The 22,531-nt window shown below is 41.4% G+C and overlaps 2 protein-coding genes across 2 annotated transcripts; one reads left to right on the forward strand and one right to left on the reverse strand.

The window, feature by feature from the left end:
• Positions 1-1,704: 1,704 nt before the first annotated feature.
• ERICH5 (glutamate rich 5) lies at positions 1,705-11,271 on the forward strand. Its single transcript, XM_054985086.1, has 4 exons — positions 1,705-1,974; positions 6,527-7,021; positions 8,189-8,296; positions 9,957-11,271. Exons 1-4 carry the CDS (start codon positions 1,890-1,892, stop codon positions 9,977-9,979), a joined length of 711 nt encoding a protein of 236 aa, XP_054841061.1. The 5' UTR covers positions 1,705-1,889; the 3' UTR covers positions 9,980-11,271.
• A 1,173-nt stretch (positions 11,272-12,444) lies between these two features.
• Positions 12,445-22,396, reverse strand: RIDA (reactive intermediate imine deaminase A homolog). Its single transcript, XM_054985087.1, has 6 exons — positions 22,218-22,396; positions 19,232-19,337; positions 18,446-18,500; positions 17,346-17,414; positions 15,407-15,462; positions 12,445-13,222 (listed from the first exon to the last, which is right to left on the reverse strand). Exons 1-6 carry the CDS (start codon positions 22,394-22,396, stop codon positions 13,142-13,144), a joined length of 546 nt encoding a protein of 181 aa, XP_054841062.1. The 3' UTR covers positions 12,445-13,141.
• Between the last annotated feature and the right edge of the window lie 135 nt (positions 22,397-22,531).

Consider the following 22,531-nt stretch of genomic DNA (forward strand, 5'->3'; position numbering starts at 1 on the left):
GTTAGCTAACTGAAATTATGCAGTAGCTTTTACTACTAAAATCCCTCTGAATGCCATGAGCTTAGTAGGTGGCCTTGGGTAAGCCATTCCTCTCAGCCCCAGCTCCCCAACTGTATTGTGGGGATAATAATAACACTCACTTGTTCACTGCTCTGAGTGAGGAGCTAATCTGTCTAGAAGAGCGGTATATAAGCACAGTTGTTGTTGTTATACCAATTGAGCGGTATGTTGCAAATACCAGCATTACTGCTTCAGCTGTTTAAATAGTTACTGGCATCACTTGCTGTGCTACTTTGCAATGTGGGGGGGGGGAGGTAAAGGTAGTCCCCTGTGTGAGCACCAAGTCATTGCTGACCCATGGGGGGGGGGGGGGACGTCACTTCACGATGTTTTCTTGGCAGACATTTTACGGGGTGGTTTGTCATTGCCTTCCCCAGTCTTCTACACTTTACCCCCAAGAAACTGAGTACTCATTTTACTGACCTTGGAAGGATGAAAGGCTGAGTCAACCCTGAGTCCGCTATCTGAACCTGGCTTCTGCCAGGATTGAACTCAGATCGTGAGTAGAGCTTGGACTGCAGTACTGCAGCTTACCACTCTGCACCTGGGGGGGGGGCTCTTAAGAAGGGGTGCCACAGGGTTCTTAGGGAGGGGAGGAGGGAGAAGCCAATACTTGTTTCTCCCTACTCCCTACTGAAAAAAGGCAATCATGTTTTGTTTTGAAAGGCAATCATTTATTGAACAATTGGAAGCATGAGAATCTAGAAAATCATGGTAATTAAAATTGGAAATGGATTTCTCCCATTAATTTTGGGCAGCCACACTCTGGTTCAAATGATTTTATCAGTAAAGGAGTGTGTTTGTAATTGCAGGGCCAGGAAATTCCTGGAGATTTGGGTGCCAACTTTGGATTGGGAAATACCTGGAGATTTAAGAGTAGGGCCTGGGGAGAGTAGAGTTTATGGAAGGGAAAGACATTAGCAGGAGATAATGCCATAGAGTCCGCCCTCGAAAGCTTCCATTTTCTCCAGAAAGAGCAAGAGTCGGTCCAGTAGAACTTTAAAAAGGAGGGAATGCAGCATGGTATGGCCTCATCTCATCAGATCTCGGGAGATAATCAGGGTTAATACTTGGATGGGCGACCACTACGGAAGACTCTGCAGAGGAAGGCACTGGCAAACCACCTCTGCTTCTCATTTGCCCTGAAAGCCCCTGGTTGGACTCGCCAGAAGTGAGTTGCGACTTGAGGGCACAAACGCTCCCACGCAGCACCTTAAAGATCCACTAGATCTCCAGGGTATGTGCTTTTGCGTTTTGGTCTTTAAGGTGCAACTTGGACCCGAATCTTCTACTGCAGACCAACACGGCTACCCACCTGATCTCTGTAGCCTGGAGAGCTCCAGGCCCCACCTGTAGGGTGGCAACTAGAAAGCTTTATCACAGGTGTAAAAGTCGGCAAGGAGGCCCGAAGTGAGCCCTTGGCTGCTGCTCTGCTGCTGCTGCTGCTGCTGTTTGGGCGGCACGTGGAGCCGGCATAGCCCCGGCCGTCACCCGGTTTACCCTCGCTTCCCGGCCCCCTCCCGCCGCGCCTGCGCCGGCCGCGAAGCCTGCCAACAAAGTTTGCGGCAAAACCTCTCCGGCGCCCCCTGGCCGCGCCGTTCCCATGGCAACCGAGCGCCGGCGGTAAACATTCCTGGGCCGACGAGGGAGGTCCGGCGGCAGGCGCAGCCCGGCTGGGGCGTCCTGCCTGCCTTTTTGTGCCCGGCCAGGAGGTGCCGCGCGCATTGGCGCTGCCGCAGCCGAAGGGGGGCAGTCGGCGCGCTCGCCGCTCCAGCGGAGGAAGGGGTCTCGCGTCCGGCTCTCAGCGCGGGATCGGGCCCGGCCTCGCCATGGGGTGCTCGAGCAGCGCTCAGACCCAGGTCAAGGACGGCAGCCGGCCCAAGTCCCCCGGCGCCAACGGGCTGCGGAAATGCGGTGAGCGCCCTCCTTGCGCCGGGGCAGGAGCCCCGCGCGTCCATAGTGTAGAGCTATAGCATAGGCGAAGGGAAGGGGGCTCGACTCCTAACGCTTCTTTACAGTCCCGCCGGTCTTCTGAGGAGCTCGGGCGGGCTTCGTCCCTGTGAGGGAGGCTCGGTTGAGCTCGAAAGACTGGCTCAGGTTTACTCCTGAGTTTCATGGCAGAGTAGGAGTTTGAACCCGGGATTCCTCCGACACGCTCCCCACTTTACCTTCCTGCGTTTTCCTTTCAGGGTGTGAGGGGGGGGGGGGGCGGATTCTGTACCTCGTAATGAAGAAGGGAGAATTTCTGCAGGTGCGACTCCTGCGTGCCAAACTGCGCTAACGGAAATTCCCTCCTGGAATGCGCTCGGCTGGTCAACGGAGCGGAGCCCCCGTGCCTTGTGCTCCTCTATCTTTAGTGTTCTCTCTTGCTGTCCCATTTGGGCAAGCCCGTGCATGCTGTTCCGAGATCACAAACTTTATTATACTTGTCTACCCTTTTTCCATGGCTGATAGAGGAAAACAGGAAAGCCCCGCTTTCCGTAGGCTGTGGCCAAGGCTGGTCCCTGAAGTTCTGCCTACCCAACTAGTATGTATGCACAGGACAGAAGATAGTTGTTATTGTATGTAGGTTGCATTCTGTTTTGGTAGTTTAACCTACGCATCAAATGGGATTACTGGAGTCTAAACTGTTCTTAAAAAAAAAAACCCTCCAGCCCTAAAAAAAAAAAAAGTCTTGAGTTGAACCAACGTTTGCCTAAAGTCCATATATAATGGACTTAATCACCAGTACAGTGTTGGAACAAAAGTTTAGCTTAAGGTTAGAATTTCTTTAGCTTTTTCCAAGCTTGTGGATAGCCTCATGTTTAGCTTTTTCATTTATGTGTTCCAAGAACTATAGATAATGTATAGGGCGCTGTTCATTCCCTCCCATCTTTCTTTCATATACCATTGTTTTTTCGTTGCCGCTCTAAAGGCAGCATAAAGTGGGCTTTTTATCCAGGCGTTAGCCAGACCCGCATCTGGTTAATTTTAGCAATATTGCTAAATCATGTACGTTTGAAGTAGGCTTGCCAAACTCCAGGTGATACCTGGACATTTCCTGGTATCACAGCTGATCTCCAGATGACAGAGATCAGTTTCACTGGAGAAAATGGTTGCTTTGGAGAGTGGATCTATAACATTATACCCACTGAGGGCACTCCCCTCCCCAAACCCCACTTTCCCCAGGCTCCACCCCCAAATCTCCATGGATTTCCCAAACTCTCAACCATAGGCTAACATATAACCCAATAGCTGACTGGGGTCTTGACAAAGCAACCATGTGTTTGTATGATAATTCTTAGTTCCCATTGCTTTCACTTGAACAGCAGAATCTGCACTGGGGAAAAAGCATCAGCAGTTCCGGACACAACATCTTCCTTCATGAGCTATAAAATGCAGTTCAAATATGCCAAAATATTTCCTCAGAAGTGTCATTTTAAAAATCTTTTTCTTTTATCCATAAGGAAGAGTGGCAAGTTTAAAGCTGTAAAATCATTAATCCATATATGTAAAGATCAACACAGGGGAAAAATCAGGTATCAACAGACTCATCAAGACTTTTTGGACCTTCAAGGGTGGGAAATAGTGGAGCTGTGGAGCTGGATATAATTGACTTAAAATTTGTTATGATCATTTTACTAGAAAATAAACTTGTCATGTCCTGCTATTCCAATATTGACATTACCCTTAAGGTGTCTTTGCTCAAGACATTTCATGCACAATAATGTACAGTTTAATTACTTGTCAGAATTAATTTGAGTAGAAAACTGTCTAATTTGGTGGCTCATTGAGAGATGTTTCCTTCACCATGCTTTACCACCCCTCTAGCATGTTGAAACCTGAAAGCGATCTTTGCTTCTTCCTTCTAAACTTCTTGGTGGGCTAGCAGAATTTGTGAAATAATTATAGGCAGGGTATGAATAGATCAAAAGCTACTAGTATTCTAAACCCCGCTGTGACATGGATGCTTGCTGAGTGACCTTCGTCCAGTCACATGCTGCCAGCCTAACTTGCCTTTCAGGGTTGGTTCTGAGGATAAAATGGGACATGGGAGAATGATATTGTAGATCTTTTTAGGTTCCCACTGGGGACAAAGGCAGGATATAAACATTTAAATAAATATATACTGTTTAAGGCTAGGGTCAGCATTCTTCTACACAGAAGTACAGAATTTCAGTGTTCCTTGTGCCATAAATGATTGTCATTCACTTAAAAAGGGAAAAAATAAAAGAGTACATTTGGGGACACTGGTTAAGCCTGATCTTGGTGACTCTGGTGCTGGGGTAGGCTTTGCATACATGTCCTCAACCAGAACTGTCAAAATTGTGACCTGTATACTTTGTACCATAGAAATCAATAGGAGATCTGAGCTTTGCCTGGGTTAAGTTTCTTGATCAAATTGCAGGACGCAACTAGATGCAGTGTGGAAGATGTATGATGAGGATCTCCTGTGGGTTTTTTAAAAAATTGTAAGTGCATCCATGGAGGAAGGTGGGATGGATTGTACCAGGAGCATGGTGTTGGGAAAGGTGGCTCTCCCATCTGTGAAACCATTTCCACTGTATCCCAACAAACACTGGTATTTAATCTTTGCAGGAGTATGCACCTATCTGTGTGTCTTTACCCCAAAGGGGAAAACTGCTTCTCCCCAGTGTCATGGCTGTTACCCAATTTCCCTTCTTCCACAGGGCAACTATGGCCGATTCTGGTCACAGATCTTCTAACAGGGACTAACTTTTTTTTTCTGAAACAGAAAAACAAAGTAAATCTTAGTTCTAGGATACTAAGTTAGTATGCTGGTTTTATTTGATCAAACTGACCTTTTTATTGGTAGATTCCTATTGGCATAAATGCCAAGTCATGTTTTACATCAGTATATGGCTTCAGTAACTGCTTGGGAGTTTCTGCTGTAGAGACTGTGGCACCTTCCACCTATGTCTGATGTAGCTGAACATAAGAACTTCTGTAACAGCAGTAATGGGGAACTCTCTGAGCAAACCCTTTGCTTCACACAGACCAGTCCAATCATTAAAGTGTTTATCAGGCCCATCATTCTTTCTAAGATACCATAATAAAATAATTTCAGAAATGGTAACAATCATGGCTAGGTTCCAGGGGATGGTTGGGCAGAGGATAACAGCAAGCCTGCTGAAGTTTAGGTGGTCTGGGCTTGATCGGTGCTTGGATGGGAACCTCCTGGCCGCCCTGAGTTCTGTAAGGGAAGAAAAGTGGGATATAAAAGTAATAACAAAAGAGAGGGCGTTTTTAATTTTAAGCTACTGAGGTTGTTTGTTTCCGTTGCTGATGATTCTTTTTTCTGGAACAAGAACCATGGCACTTTCATCTTGGAAGCCAATTATACAAGCTAGAATGAAAAACCATCTTTCTTTCCTAAATTCCTGCTTTGGGGCAGGGTGATGGAGAAAGCCAAAGAATTCTCATCTACAATGTCTTTGCTGATTGTTACTAAATGCTATTCTGCAATTGATAATTACTGTGATTAAAGACTTCAGCCTTCTGCGTTGCCCTATCTTGCAGGTTTCTCAGAAAGAAGATGGTGGCAGTGCAAAGAGGGACAAGCCTGAAAAGAACTGAGTGGGGGGAAGTTGTGTGTGATCCTCACAGGTTGTTTGCATTGGTACATTTCTGCAGCTGAGCTTGAGAGTACAGGAGGGTTGGAATATGCCATGACGGAGTTGTGGAATCTTTTATTTAAAACATGTATAGATCCATTGGGGGTTACAAAACAGCTTGCACATAATTCAGCCCAAATGCTATCAAAGAAACAAAAATGTAGGCAGTAGCAATTACACTAATAAGCAAACTTGCAAAAACAAATTAGTCTGCAAAAAGGAGAATGTTTCCATATTATACTCTGTGTACAAGTAAACTTTCATTAACTTATATTTTTAAAAACCTCTCTGAAATAACAAGGCCCAGAAAGAAAGAACTTTCTGCTGTATGTGAGAGAGCTGCGCATAACAGCTCATGTGAATGGAGACCACTTCCAGTTAACAACACGCACTACAATAATCTTAGTATTAAAAAGCAATCTTGAAGCTGTTGGTGGTATATCCCTTATGTAACTAATGTAATTAACCCATTCAGGTGTGTACATAGAAGAACAGTGGCCATGTCAGCAAATGTGTCACAAGCTGGGATATATATCTTAAAAATCTATCTAGTATACTTCTTCCTGCCCTTCAGGAAGCCCAAGATAATATATATCCCTTCCTGATTTTACCCTCTTAACAATCTTCTGAGGTAGGTTATGCTGAAAGAGAGTGACTGGTCCATGATCACTCAGCAAGCTTCCATGGCAGCGTAGGGATTTGGACCTGGATTCCCTAGATGTGTGCCCAACTCTGTACCAGAATACCCAAACATATGTATTGTGAATCTACTGCTGAACTTTCTCAATAATGATTTTACTCCCCCCTTTCTCCTTCTTTGAAATGCATAATGAATGATACTGCTACATCAGATGACAATTTACCCATCACAGATGGAAATGAAACTTTACCTGACCAGACCACACTTGGAGGAATGGATGAAGTGGATCTTGTATCTGATGGAACAAAATTAAGTGAGAGTCTTACCCAAGAGAAGGCAGACGTTTTGCTTCCAGAAATAACAAAATGTGCTCTTTCTACCTGTCAAAGAGTAGACCCAGAAGGTACAGAGCCTCAGCCAGCGGCACCAGAAGATAAGTTCAGCATGGGTGAGCCGTTGCCTATGGGCCTTGTAGAAGCCAGTGAGCCTCAGCCTGTGGAACTAACAGAGAGTGGTGATTCTCATCCTACCACTGAAGCTGCCAATACTCAGCCTCTAGAAATTGCAGAGGACGCTAAACCTGAACTTGTCAAACCAACTGAGGGAAGCACGCCTGAGCCTTCAGTGACGGCAGACGAAAACTTTGATTTTGTAACAGAAATGGTGAAGGAATTACAGTTAGATGAAGAGGAACAGCTAATTGAGGGTAACAAATGTAATTACAGATTCAGAAGCTCAGAGTCTGCTCTCTATGTAAATTCCACTGAGTTCAGTGGAGATCATGTAGGTATGCATCTGAGGGCAGAATCTTGTCCAGTGAGTTTGGAATGTGTGCAGCAGTTGTAAATAATGGGGTTATATGAGAAGTTAAATCTGTTAATGATTCTGTTGAATGAATGAGCTCACTGCTCAATTTCCTTATACTCCCATTTCAGGTTCTTTCCCAAGCAGAATGTATACTCCTTACGAAGATTACTGTATAGTAGACAACTTGTAGAAGAGCCCTACCGTGTGGCTTATTTATAAAACTTTTAAAAAACTAAGTTTTACTAATTTTGACACCATCAGAATAATTTGGTTAGTTCCAAAATAGCTCAGTAAAAATATCCTGGTATTTCTTGGGCATAATTAACTTAAATTACAATATTTATCAGGTTCAGAATGCCAGGTGTCACACTAATAGTACTTTTCTAGAAGAATTGCCTTGCTGCCTTAAACTAGAGGTTCCCCTTGGCCAACATCCTTTTTCTAACTGTAAGTAGGATACCTCTGAAAAGTGAGAGGTTATGAAGGTGATGACTGTCCTGTGTTGTTTGACCCTGGCATTTGGGGAAAGGGGTATACTGCCTCCAAACATCGTTTCATTTAAATTTATTGACTGGTAGCCATGATAACTACATCCCTTGAAGTCATCCTCCTGTTCCATTTTCATATGGCATGGGTAGCAATACCTCTGCAAAATACGTGGTGTAGGAAAAGCTGTATTTACTGAAGGCCTCAAGGTCATCCAAACTGATGCGTAGATGAAAGAGAACTCTGTTTACATCAAGGTCTCTGACTGACTGTTGGTTTGCAGGGATAAAGTTCATATAATGGGTTTTAGTGATACGATTTCTACTAACTTGTGGCATTAAGTGCTTTCCCAAAAGCATAAAAAGAGAATAAGCTGAACAAGGAAGATTGCTATAAATGTCCTAAAAAACATGGCAAATGCCTGCTCAGTGACTGGCAGGTGCTGAATCTGCCCCGACAGTTTTTGCCCTTGCTGATGTTAAAAGGAACCACAAGACATGACAATGTCATCCGCAAGGTGCTGCGGCACTCAATACTTGTTCAGTGTTCCCTGACTCGATCTCTATGGTTACTGTTCCAGGTGAGATGGGAGAAAAGGTGGAAACTGAGATGCACTCTGAGATAGTAAGTGAGGGCTCTGAAACAAAAGAAGAAGAAACAGGAGAAGCTACAGCAGCAACAGAGATAGGTATGTTGACGGAGAAGTGAAAGGCTAAATATTAGGAGCTCTAAAAGCTGTGCTGGTATTTATAACCTTTCATTAGCAACTCCCTGGTTGCTACTGCCTTATTTAAATGCAGATGTTTAAACAGCATCCTGCAAGTGACTGCCTTGCCACTTGCATCTCTTCTTGGTTTCCTTTGGACAAAGGCCCAACTAGGTTTTCTAGCAGCACACAGAGTGGGGGTGGATCAATTTGCACAGCAAAAGAGGCATGCAGGAGAGGGATGCAGATACTGGCTACATCTTTCTTGTATGGGAGCCCACCTGCACTCCCATACAAAATGCAGAGGAAGGCTTAGTGCCCCAAATCTGTGCTCCTCTTTTGTTTAAAATCAGACACACACTCTTCTTCAGCTTTCTGCATGATTTGGGGGGGGGGGGGATCCAGGCGTTTACACTGATCTGCTGCTGCTTGCACCTAGTTTGCTTCGAAGTTTCCCATAGTAGATAAGCCTGCTGAAAATGTTTTTAAAGACATAATCTTGGAAAATAAGAAGCTTAATTAAAGATGTTTAATCCCATAGTTACTGTTTGCCAAACATGTTTTATTACTGTAGAAGATTTCAGATTCCCCACCCCCACTTTTCTTTTATTGGCATCTCGCTTTGGCAATGAAGACTGAGATGGGTTTAGAAGCTCATTTTCTTGGCTGTCTGGAGGAGAAAACAAAGTGCAGGCAGAGGAGAGACAAAAAGAACAGCTGAAAAGGAGGGCAAAAGTGTTCGTCACTCATGCAAGATCTAAAATTACAGCCAAAGCAGCGTTCTTTAATTTCAATCAATCACACAATGGTAGATATTTCCTTTCTGTGAAACTGAAGGCCCATATTAACTTTATTGGAAGCTGGTATCTGGGATTAGACCCCAGAGAGGAGGATACTCAGTTTATAATGCCTGAAGCATTCTTTTGGAAATCATCTTTTTCTTAACAGCAGGACTATGTGTTCTTTTAACCTATGGCTATGTTTTTGTTAAAACTTGCACTCTTCCAATGAGTTACTCTTACAACTATGAACATAAAGTCTTGATCGAATGATGACAGTTATGTAGAATAGTTCTAGGCATGGGTCACATAAAAGCTATTGGAGCAACTAAAGCCCAGTTAAGTCCATCAAGACTGTACACAGCTATCAGAATCATACCTGCTGGCTCCACCCAAGATGTTGGTGGGGACACTGGGTGAAATTTTCTTCCCCCTGTAGGTAGGGCTCATCGTTTTGAACGTTAGACTGCTAGAGGAAAGTTTCCTTTTTATCACGCAGAGTAAAACTATTCACAAGACTGGGCCCTGTTCAGAAACTAGTTTGTTTCTGTATATTTTCTTATTTATTAAGCGCTTCAGCACTGCCTTCTCTGTTGTTTTAATGCTGGAAATCACCGTCATTGTTTGATCTTCTTGAAATACGCTGATGTTTCTGGTTAAGGAAAAATTGCACTTTCAGCTTGTGATCTTGTTCTTCTAATTAATTGGTTTGTTTGAATCACCTTATTGTGTTGACGGCAGTTTGAACATAACACTAAAATACTAGAACAAGCAACAATTTCTTACAATTAATCTACATTTCAAAGAGCTTTTCCTAAAATGTGTTATACAAAAGTCTTTACTGATTTTTTTTAATATTACAGAAACTACTAATAATGAAGAGTGAATCATGGTTTCTGCATGGACTTCATCTTTGTTTAGGTCCTCCAATTTGAGAAAAATTTGGATTTTATAAAAGCTTGCACGAACTTGCCATGACAACTCGAGCACTAAGGGAGAGAGGATTTTATTTTGGGAAGTCAAGTTGCCAAGACATCACTGAGGCATTGCAATGTTAAACCTTCATAGGTCTGCCATGTAGTGCCTTCTGTAAACTTCATTTGAGTAGAACTGTATGTTGCAATGCAATAGTTTAATTAAAATAGATGAATAATACGGAAGATGGATAAATAATAGAAGAGGGCCATGTAGTTTAATTCCCCTAGCCCCCCCCCCAGTGTTCTAGACTGGGATAAAATCACTTAGATTCTGATGAGATCTCAGTCACCAGATGTTTACTGTACTAGAATGATTCCTGTGTAAAGCTTCACTTATTCATACATGTTTACAATGCCATGGCTTAATATTGCTTCTCTAGTGTAATTTGGGCAGATGCGTCAATTCTGAAACTGGGAAGAAATAGCCATCCTCAACAGTTGCTACAATCTTCAACATTTCTGCATGAAATGATTGCACTCAAATCAGAATATGCTAGTGGAAAAAACTGTACTTTTTTAAAATGAGAAATAATTGATTTAGCACTGCAATTAAACATGCTTGGTCACTATTAAAGTATGGTGACATCACTGTTTAAAAAGTAATATATTTTAATAAAATTGTATAAACCTGTAATTTAAGATTCTGATTGCATTAAGGCTGAATACTGTACTACAGAAGTAAAAATTACAACCAAATAACTTAAACTGCTCTTTGTGTGCAATAAGTATGCCTTCCAGGGACACTTTCTGGACCAGATGTTCCCTTCTGTGAATTATATTTGCTCAGCTATTAGAAAGCTATGTGACAGTATGAACAGTAGATCTTCCAATCAGTTTCCTTATGTTTAAGTCTTGAAGTGCGCACTGTATATGATAGGGGTAAGTTTCACATTTTTTAAAAAAAAGGGCTGTTCACTATGTGACTTGATTGGTTGCATGGCTTGGAGGAGAAGCCTGTAAACTTGAGTAGAGTTGATCATCTTCCATATTGGGTCAGGAGGAGGAAACTTTTAATCCTTTTATGCCAGGACAGTGGGGCAGTGATGTACTATATAGAACAAGTGTTAGACATGCATTGATCAACAATCATATGTTTAATATGCTTTGTTTTTGTGCCTTTTGAAGTAGTCTACATAAGTCTTTATTTTACAAATTGACACCCCGATTTTAAACACAGCAATAAAGTAAGTGCTGCAATGGATGGAACTTGTGTGAGTGTGTTATTTCTGCAGCGGCAAACATCCTATTAACTGCTTGACTGCTTTTGGCATCTTTTTCGATCGTCTGAAAATCAGCCAGATGAAAAGTTCTGTAATTTTTACAAGACAGCACATGCTATTTGTTGGACTGCTAGTTTCCTTGTCTGAGAGCACGGTAATTGCCCATATTAAATACTAGTTAAGTAATGAACATAGATTTCCAAATGAGAGGCAGCGCTGGTGAATCTCTTGAAGAAAATATCCATTAAGGTATAGTGATTGGATAGTGGTTATTACCATCTAGCTATTGTATAGATAAAAAAAGCTTTGTGGCCTAGAAAAATCCTGGCTCTGATATTTTAAGTAACTTTCTCGATATAGATTGACCTTCAAGATTATGCATAGAATTATTATCACAAGCACATCTTGACACAAAGTTCCTACCTAGTTCTCAAGTAGGGAAATATCCTGCTTGGAAAACATTACAGTGGTATAAATAAGGTCTTCGCCCAACCTGCTTCTATATTTAGAATTTCAAAGTTCAATGTAAAATACACTTTTTCTTTATCCAAATGGCTGAGTAGTGGGAAAGGGGTCTTGAGTGGTATGCACGTAAGTTATACTTGACCATTTTGTCCTGAGTTAAGTCATCTGGTTCAGTGTGTCTACTTGACTGCTAGCTCCCCTCTAGGGTTTCGAGCAGAGAAAGGACTTTTGTAGCATATGCTGCCTGAAACCACAGGAATTGAAGCCAGGGCCTTTTGTGTGAAAAGTACAGGTTCTACCATTGAGCTAGGACTCTTGTAAACTACTTTCAGGCAGACATCACAGGGTAAAGAAAAAAATAGGTTGAATACATAAGTATAGTGGCTTGCATTGTAGTCGGATTGCTCTGCATCATAAAGGAACAAAACACTAATCCAACTAGTGTACCTTGCTACACTTTTCCTCTGGCACAAGAGCCTCTTGAACTAAGGGGAGGCTCCTTGTGCTGGAGGATGGTTTCCACCAAGTTTTATGGGACTGGAGTCCACAAACTGGTTGGCTTAAAAGAATTCTTTGCAATTCATTATATATGCTGCTTAAACAGTCTTTCAAATGGCTAGTTTACCAGTAGCCTAAAATTATTACATCGTTATAATAGTGAAGTGTGGCTATAGAAGACATAAAAATCATATTGTACAACCTGAAAATAACCAATGTTGTTTTTTTTATTCTTGAAAGGTTGATATTGGAAAGTAGATACAGCTCACTTTTTTAAAAGATTAAAATAATAAACCATCGTTTATTAATATTTCATCAAAAACGTAAATCAGGATGAATTTTAGCATGTTAATGATCTGAAAACATGCATTAAAAGTATCTGCATGTTTGCACACTACTTTGTCTAGTAAATGGAGGTAAACTTAATAGGTAAGTTGAGAATACTAAACCATCCAACATTTAGCACTGTGGTACAGTAATTCCAGTGTAACCTTTACTATTTTTCCTTCTAATGGTTTGATTCCATACTATAATATGTAATGCGTACTTGGCTTTTCAACATGCCATATTCTCCATATGACTGGACTTAGTTTCCATATTAATTACATGAAAACTTTATTCATGGTTTCTGGATAAATCACTAGTCTCTAGCCCTCAAAATATGTATGAAGTGATAAAATGTTTCCCAACAGCTTATGACTAAGTGCCATTCCTACTCAATCGTGCATCAGCCTATAGCCTTAATGGCTTAATGGTAAGTGGGTGGTAGAAATTCACTTCCTCTTACCAGGTGCTGAAACCTGCAAGAATTACTCAAGTCATGTAAAAGAGACAACCAGTTCCATGACCAAACCCTACAAGAAGCTTAAGTGAACCCAAGCCCTGTGGTTAAAGGTTGCCTTTAGTGTCATGCTTGGCATCACGGAGTGGTCCACTGATGGCAACAGCTTCAATCTCAACACGTGCACCCTGCAAGGAAGATGTCAAACAAATACATTAGATAATGAACATGACATTGTTTTTAGAAGATTTATTCATTTCTTAGGTGAATGAACATCTTGCTGTATTCTTTGGAATGTTTTGATGCAATACAAAGCTGGTCTTTAACATGTTTATAAGCTTTCAATGCAGAAAGTGCTTTCCATGTTTTACTTTGCTTTCACAACAGTACTGTGATGTAGGTAAGGTTCCATGTCCTCCCCAATACTAGAGAATACCTGAACCATTTTTCTCAGGTCAAGGATGAATTTTGTAACTATTGTACCATGATATTCTCAAGGGCCGGTTTATGCAGTCGGCAGAATCAAAACTTACTGGGTTGTTAGGGTGGGAGGGGAGAAGCATTGCGTGTGAGGTACAACCATAAAAGATACTCCTTGCATATTAAAAACATCAGAACTGGAAAGGCACATGGAGTATAGTGTTACCTACAGGTATTTTCAAGGCTCTGTCTCTATCACAGCAATAGAATAGGAATTCTGATACCAAATCTACCTATTACCTATTCATAATAATAATATTTGATTTATATACCACCGTTCAGGACAACTTAATGCCCACTCAGAGTGGTTTACAAAGTATGTCATTATTATCCCCACAACAAAACACCCTGTGAGGTGGGTGGGGCTGAGACAGCTCCAGAGAGCTGTGACTAGCCCAAGGTCGCCCAGCTGGCTTCAAGTGGAGGAGTGGGGAATCAAACCCAGCTCTCTAGATTAGAGTCCCACACTCTTATCCACTACACCAAACTGGCTATTCAGGTCTAGTTGAGTTTTGTAGTCCACACCTGCTTTTCTTTTGCCACTAATCTGTTGCACCAATATAGATAAAAGCACATGGCAATAATCAATACTAAGCAATACTAGGCCATGTACTTGTATTCTAGATGAACTTTCAAACTCTGCATAAACTGTCTGCATTTTTTTCTAAATGTTAGGTAATTTTAACAGGTGTGCTTTAATCTTCTGAGAGTTAATCAAAATAGTGGATTCTATCTAGATTAATGTTCCTCTATCAGAGATTCAACCAATAGTGATCTCTTAACTCTTTCTGACATTTCTCAGTGATTTATAGTTTGTTCTGCAAGTTTGAGCATGTCATTTTTTACTAATTGGAAGGTTATACAATAAAATTATGAATATTCAATGAAGCATCAGACCAATTATCATTTGTTTGTGCTATCATGTGAAAATATCTTAGATATTTGCATATGATAACTTATAAGAAATGCAAATTCAGATAGAATGTCAGAGCTCTGATGGAAGAAATTTCTTGAGAGAATTTAGGTGAGATTTTATCTTTACTTATGCATTTCATAGAAACTTTGATTATGTTAAACTTAGAATTAATTAGGAAATGTTAGCAAACTTATTTCTCATTGCCTTTCTGTGTTCTGTTTTTATAGGATATATATTAATAACCATGTATATTTTAATTACTTGCTTCATTAAAAAACTAGGGTGTATTTTCAATGAAGTGAAATAAACTCTAGACAGGTGTCTGTGTGTTTGATAAAGAGTTGCAAAGCAATATCGAACCCTATATAAAATAAATGTACTGAAAACAGGTGGTTCAAAGAACTTAGCTGTTTGACAGGTCTGAAAACTAATTGCTGAAAGCTTTCCAAGAGAAAGATACATCTTTCCTTTGGCTAGAGGAAGCTTAGGTTAAGACACAAATCATGAACCCAAGGAAGTGGACACAGTTGTGCACATACAATTTAGAAGTTCATATTTAAGAGGTTCTCTATATAAGGCAACATTTTTAGTCAATGCTGCAAGGATGTTTACAGTGAAATTCTATACAGAGGTTATTCCTGCCAGGTAGCTGACTTATGGTGACCACTGCTGAGGTTTTCAAGGTAAGAGACTGACAGAGGTGGTTTTCCATTGCCTGCCTCTGCAACCCTGGTCTTCGCTGGAGGTCTCCCATCCAATTACTAACCAAGGCTGACCCTGCTTAGCTTCTGAGATCTGATGAAATCAGGCTCACCGGGAATATCCAGGTCAGGGCTATTCCTGCCTAAACCCACTGAAATCTTAAATTGGAATAGATCTTCATAGGATTGCACTGTAAATTGCCTACATCTTTGTAGCAAAGCTTTTCCACTGCAGAAATGAAGATGGTCTAGTTTTACAGAAATGCAACACTTACTTTTGGCAGAGCTGCAACTTGATAAGCTGCTCTGGCTGGGAAGTCATACTTGAAAACTATACGTAGAAAACATACCTGAATGAATATTTACACTATAGGATATGGCAAAAGATGTTAGAAAAAATATCTCCAGAAAACCCACAAGCTGAACATGAAAGACAACAGACTTCTGCTGATACCCCTTAGTTACGGATGTGAAAAAAAACCAAAACCAGACTAATTAAGAAAAAAAACAATTTTTTTCCTGAGAGCTTCTCAGTTTTTCTAATGGAAATTTTAAAATTTAATCTATACCCTGCTTTTCTCCCTAGCGGGGACCCAAAGATACTTACATCATTCTCTCCTTCATTTTAGCCTTACAACAACCCTGTGAAGTAGGTTAATCTGAGAGGGTTTGACTGTTTCAAGGTCATCCAGCGAGCTTCCATGGCAGAATTTGAATCTGGATCTCCAGGAGCCTAGGCTGACATTAACCACTACACCACACTAGAATGATGAAATGCTTCTTGACAAGGTTTTTTTCCCCTCTCAAAATATATAGCATGAAGAAGTCTGAGGACTGGAAAATTTGAAGGAACACTGAATATTTTTTTCCATTTTTAAATCAGTGAAACAGTTAAGGCAAGATTTTACTCAAAGGGAGCAAATGGCCTCAAGGAAGCCAGTTTGGTGTAGTGGTTAAGAGCGCAGGACTCTAATCTGGAGAGCCGGGTTTGATTCCCCACTCCTCCACTTGAAGCCATCTGGGTGACCTTGGGTCAATCACAGAGTTCTTAGAGCTCTCTCAGCTCCACCCACCTCACAGGGTGTTTTGTTGTGGGGATAATGACATACTTTGTAAACCGCTCTGAGTGGGTGTTAAGTCATCCTGAAGGGTGGTATTTAAATCTAATGTTATTATTATTATTATTCAAACATATAGGAGCAAGCAATCTGGAGCAAGAGAACAGGGCCAGCAAACAAGGAGTTTTGTCTGGGAGTTTGGCAAGGGGATTTGAAGGGAGTGCAGGAAAGTCTGGTCCACTTCTTATCTGGATCCAAGCAACGTGGCTGGCGAGGGAGCTGCAGCAGTGACCTGCAAAGTCTGTTCTATGTTTGTCTTTCTGCCAGAGGGCAATGGTAATTACACTTGTAGGAAAATGGTTTGCTTAAATGAGAATAATTTTGACACTAATTAATATACTATAATATATTTTTAATAATAAAACATTGTTAGATTTCATTGTTTTCAATTCTATAAAGTTTAACTTGTTATCCACATATTCTAATAGTCCTACATATTATAAATGTTTCTGCCCAAACAAATACATTTTCTTGTGTTTATTACAGAATTTCAATACAATCCTAAGCAGAGTTACTCCAATCTAAGCCCACTGAAACCAATGGGCTTAGACTGGAGTAACTCTACTTTGGGTTGCACTGTTAGTTTTCTACTTTCAATTTGGTCTTTCTGTCTACTCAGAAGACAAAAATTAAGAAACATGCAAAGGGGGCATAGGATGCCACATAGGGGGCATAGGGAGCCACAGTTTGCAGCTCCCATTCAAGTACAGGATATATTTTATATTTTATATTATTGGGTACATTATATTTGGTAAATCTGATCTACCAAAATGTATTTGTATGTCATGAACAGCCCCAGAGCTCTAGAGCAGGGGGAGGAAAAGTTTAATCCTCTCTACCCCTTCCAGCAGGAAGTCTGTTCCCTCCTCCCCAAAGGGACGGGGAAAAGAGCATCTCTCATATTATACCTGGCTTTTTCCCCCTCCTGCTGCTGTGGGAGCTGCTAATAGCTCAGGTGTGTATCCTTGCACATGCTCAAGCTAACAGCATGAGAAGGGCTAACCTCCACCTGCATTTCATCTCACTTCATATGTTATACAAGACGTAACCCAAAGTTGGCAGTTTGTAGGCACTGGACAATACAAGTTGTACTTACACTGCTTGTATACTTCATTGACATCATCAAAGTCCTTCATGTCAGCCATCAGAACAGTAGTCTTTACCACTATAAGTCAGAAAAACTGTTAGAAAATGTATTCTAAGTGATAGAGCATCATGACAACCTTTCAGCAGTGTCAGGCACTCCAAGATGCACAATAGTTTTTAAGTTTTGTTTCTTAGTATAAAAGGCCACAACTTTTGAAGCAACATGGGGAACTAGCAGGCTAAGTCAGTCTGTTATTTCCCCAATGGTGCAATTGTCCGTGTGGTCCAGTGCATCTTGATTGCCTAAATTGTACACAAAACTTTCTGAAGCCCATCTTGTTTTATTACCCCTAAAACATATTACAACAAACTGATGAGAGCCCTGATTTAGCACCAAGAGTCCAAGAAACCCAGAGATTTTTTTTTTCATACTGATCGAAATCACCACCACTGGTATTCTGGAACTTAGAATCTGTATAGTAGGCTCCAGATGGTGAACTATCTCAATGCAACAGGTTGCAAATGCTCCTACAACATTCCACACCAGTGTTCCTTTTCCAGGCATCATCAACATTTCAGGAGCTCGTTTTGCAGGTATCCCAGAACCCAGCCTCCATTTCAGGAATCCTTATTTTTGCACTCGCACCCTGTGCACCACCTACATTCTACACAGAGATGAAACAGTCAAGTCTGAAAGGGGAAAAAAATTATGCTAGAATACATAAATTTACAAACCACCCTAAGCAAAGTTACATCCTTCTAAGCCCACTAACATCAATCTACTTAGAATGGTGTAATCCTGCTTCAGATTGCATTGTTAGAAACCTCTATGAAAAGTCAATGTATCAAAATGAAGTACTGCAGATTTTAAAATCAAACACCCACCAAACAGGAGTCCCACAGAATAGGAAAGATGGTTTGCTCAAACAAAAGGATTGCAAGTTCAAGACACCCACCTGTGCATGCCAAGAAGGCACATGAGTCCTGTAAGACTTGGGATTATATACAGACTGAAGGCAGCCAAGGTAGAAAGAAGATCTTCTTTTCCTTTCCAAACATGAAAAATAAGATCATCCCAAGAGTAACTCACTCTGGTGTAAGTTAACTCACCATTGCTGTAGTCACAATCAGCCGCTTTCAGAATTTCCCCAACATTCTTAAGTGCCTAATGGGAAGAAACACGAACAAGTTTCAGTTGGTTGTTGTGGGTTTTCCGGGCTGTATTGCCGTGGTCTTGGCATTGTCGTTCCTGACGTTTCGCCAGCAGCTGTGGCTGGCATCTTCAGAGGTGTAGCACCAAAAGACAGAGATCTCTCAGTGTCAAGTTTCAGTTATTTGTATTTCTCCCTCCTCAGGGGTACTACTGGCAAACTATAGCATATTGACAAAACACCCCATAGGCACCTATAAAAACCCAGCCACTAATAATATTGATACCCCAGTCCAAAGAAAGTTGTGCTGTTGTGTCTGTTGGCCAAGCTAGTCAGGTTGTTTTCATTTTAAGTCCTCCTCCTAAAGGTGCAAATGACTATGAATGAAGGGAAGCTGCTCCCCAGCTCCTTTGGCTGCACTGGCCCCTTAGGGCACATCCACAGGGCAGCTTGCTGTGCCCTTGCTCAGTTCTATAGCACACAACCTGAGGGCACAGAACTCGTCCAAAAAAGGTTTGTTCCCTTAGAATAGCTTTGGAGAACACACTCCTGTCCACAATATTCCCTGGCAGCTATGTGATTCAGGGGAAAACAAGCTGATGGAGCTATCCATGTTCCAGCAGGAGCAAGATGTACTGAACAAAGGGCACCTGATCCTCCAAACAGAGCCGTGTGGACACACCTTTAAAGCATTCAGCTTTGGACAATGGCACTATCACTATTAGAATCATTAAAGTTGTTTTACCTGTTTAGCTTCCTCCTTTACTCCTCCAGGTACAAGTTGCCCATTTGAAGGATCCATGCCAATCTGCCCAGCTATATACATGGTCCGGTCTACCAACACTGCTTGACTAAGATGCAATAGTATAGAGTTGAGAGAGAGAGATTTACCACTGGGCACTGCTTAACTCATTTCCAGCATTTTCCTTTTGAAAAGATTTGATTTCCTTAAAAAAATTCTGTCCATAATGCAACAGTATGCAACTGTTCCAGCCCTTGAGAAATTACAATATGTTGCTTTAGCAACTCCAAGCCCACAAGGAAAAGCAGAAGAAAGGTTACTCCATCCCTCCACTGGTACTCCAGTCAAGGCAGCAGTCGTTTTTTTAAGGCGGGGAAGATTACTAGTAATTGCAGGCAATGTGTAATTTGACCTTAAGCAACAGGCTTGAAGCTTGCAGGGTTAAAGTGCTGCTGTAAACCAAGGAACCCAAGAAGCAGAGCGTATCCATATGAAGGAGCATTCTGGAAATCTGGCACCTGGAAACTACCTCACTCAGTATCCTGATACCAGGGATGACAGAGCAGGGAGGTGTCCCAGAAGGACTCCCCCAAGTACCACTGCCAGGACAGAAAGTACAACGGCCGTGATGCTAATCGGGTGGTTCCAGGATTAGAGTGGGAGGCTTAAAGAATGGTTGAGGAAGGCAATGGAACCCAATAATGTTCCAGTAATGACATTAAGAGCACAACCGTGTGCAGGTGAAGAACTGCCCATGTATTTAAAAAACCCTGAAAATAGCTCAGATCATCCAGGCCAATTTTGACAATAATCAGGCACAGGAGTGTTCCGCCTATCCCTGGTTCTGAGTATGTAGGTAGGTTTGTTGCAGGATCAGCTCTGTGATTGTTTTCCTCTGCCTGGGAATCCATTAGGTAGCCGGACCTATGCAGCAAGATAGCTCAAACCATCCAATGAATAAAACAAAGAAATAATATGCTTTGTGCCTTATTGCTTTCACGTAGCAACATCTTAATGAGTTATTCTAACAAGAACAAGACTTTCCAAGGATTTGCTCCCTCTAACTATCAGAAAGAGTTAACCATCCGCTAACTAGGTTTTTCTGCCAATCTTTCCGAAAAAATCAGCAAATGAGCAGTTCTTTGGCACACAAAATTTTGGCCTCTTGGCCTGATCTGCAAACGCACTGTGCGTATTTCAGAATACACTTCCTATTGCATGCTTATTTCATTTCATCCTACACAGGATTTGTAACTTTGCCTATATAAGAATAGTCAGGACTCGGAGTGTCTCACACCCACTCCGAGTGAACTGATTACTATTTGGATTGGATCTCATTTTGAACTGGTCTCTCTTTGCCACGATCCCTATTCCCCCCCCCCCCCTTCACATAAATTGGCTTGATGGATTTACACTCCTAGGCAACTGATACTTTGACTCAAAAAATGATGATGGAATAAATTTTGTTAGACTTTAAGGGGCAACCAGACTCCTGTTTATTCATATACTACGTATACATAAAGGTTCTCTATATACTTATTAAAACAATTATAATTTAATGTATGATGTAACAAAACCATCTATTTTCTCATCACTGATCATCAGGAACCACCAGACAACTTGATACAACATGACTTGCATAATTCACCCAATCCTGGCTGGTTGCTACTGATCACTATGATATACAGCGCTTCCCAAACAAAGACAAAATAAAGAGTGGTTTATTCAAAATATTATAGAGGTTTGTTAATTATTTATATTAATACCAAACACAACAATTTTAGTCCAGAATCAAAAGATGACATGAGAAAATAAATCACAATATGCAAAGTATTGTAGGCAAACAGTCCCAATCCAGAATCAAGGGATAATTAATGAAGGCTTATGAGTAGAGTTAATCACTGTCTGTCCCGTAATGTCGCAAGTGAAATAGGGCTTCCGACTGACTCCCACGTTTCAGCATTTCAGTCCCTTTCTCAGTAAAGGAAACTAAACTGGCAGAGCATCAAACATGCAATCAAGATTAAGTATTTCTTCCAAACTAAACAATGAGGTTTTCTATGTTGATGTCAGCTCAAAATTTCAAATGTTGGTCAGAATATGATTTATTTTCTCATGTTATATTTTGATACTGGATTGAAATTGTTGTATTTTTGTACTGATAGAAATAATTAACACCTCTATAAATTTTTGAATATACTATTCTTTATTTTGTCTTTATCAGGGAAGCGCTGTATGTCACAATGGCTCTTCTTTTTTTTATCTTGTTGTGCACACTGTGATTCCTCTGGTAACGGCAGCTACTGTTCAAAAGCCACTGTAGTGCTTGATTTATATTCTTGCATTTGTCTGAAAAACCTTGTAATGTTAAAAATGTCTTAGTTTCAAAGAAAATTTTGTTATAGTCCACTGCCATCATGACTAACAGGAACAGTAACCTCTAAAAATTACTTATTAACCATGCATTTCTGGCAGTTGAACTATTCAAGAATAGTCTATCAAACACGGAAAATGGAAGATAATCACTAATATGGCAACCTACCTAAAACTATATTAAATAGTAAACCAGTTCATTCATACAATTCCTAACAGCCCCCCATAGTGTAACCCAGTATTGTGGTTAGGGTACTGGACTAGGACTCAGAGGAAGCTCGCTGGGTGGGCTTGGGCCAGACACACTCTCAACCTAACCTACCTCCCAGGGCTGTTGTGAGGATAAAATGAAGTATGGATGCTGTACGCCACTGGGAAGAAAAGTGGGGCATAAATAAAGCAAATGACAATAATAGCGACTACCTAGGTGGTGTGGCTAGGTACTGGACTAGGAAATGGAAGACCCAAGTTCGAATTCTCATTCTGCCACGCAAGCTCGCTAGATGGCCTTGGACCAATCAAACACTATCAGCCTAACCTTCCTTGCAGGGTTGTTGTAAGTGAGGAAAGCAGTAGAGGAGAAAAAGTTTTGGGGAGACAGACAGACAGATAATACCTATAGGGGCCAATAGCCGCCGGAGCTTTCGCAGTACTAATGATCCTCTTCACTAAAGCGGCCATGGCAGCAGAAGCGGCTCCTCTTTGCTGGGGTCCGAGCGAAGCCTGAGCCGCTTTTGCACTTCTCTGAACTTTGCTCCCTACACGAAGCAAGGCAGGCAGCAGCGCCCCCGGCATCGCCCCTCCCTTCCCTTTTTAGATGGTTTCACCGCCTCTTCTGGCGAAGGATTATGGGTTGTGTAGTTCAGATAGTTCTGCGGAAAGGAGCGGGTGGTGCGAGTGCGCATGCGTGATGTCTCTGAGGAAGTGGAC

Source organism: Eublepharis macularius, chromosome 7 (genome assembly GCF_028583425.1).
Source record: "Eublepharis macularius isolate TG4126 chromosome 7, MPM_Emac_v1.0, whole genome shotgun sequence".
NCBI classification, from domain to species: Eukaryota; Metazoa; Chordata; class Lepidosauria; order Squamata; family Eublepharidae; genus Eublepharis; species Eublepharis macularius.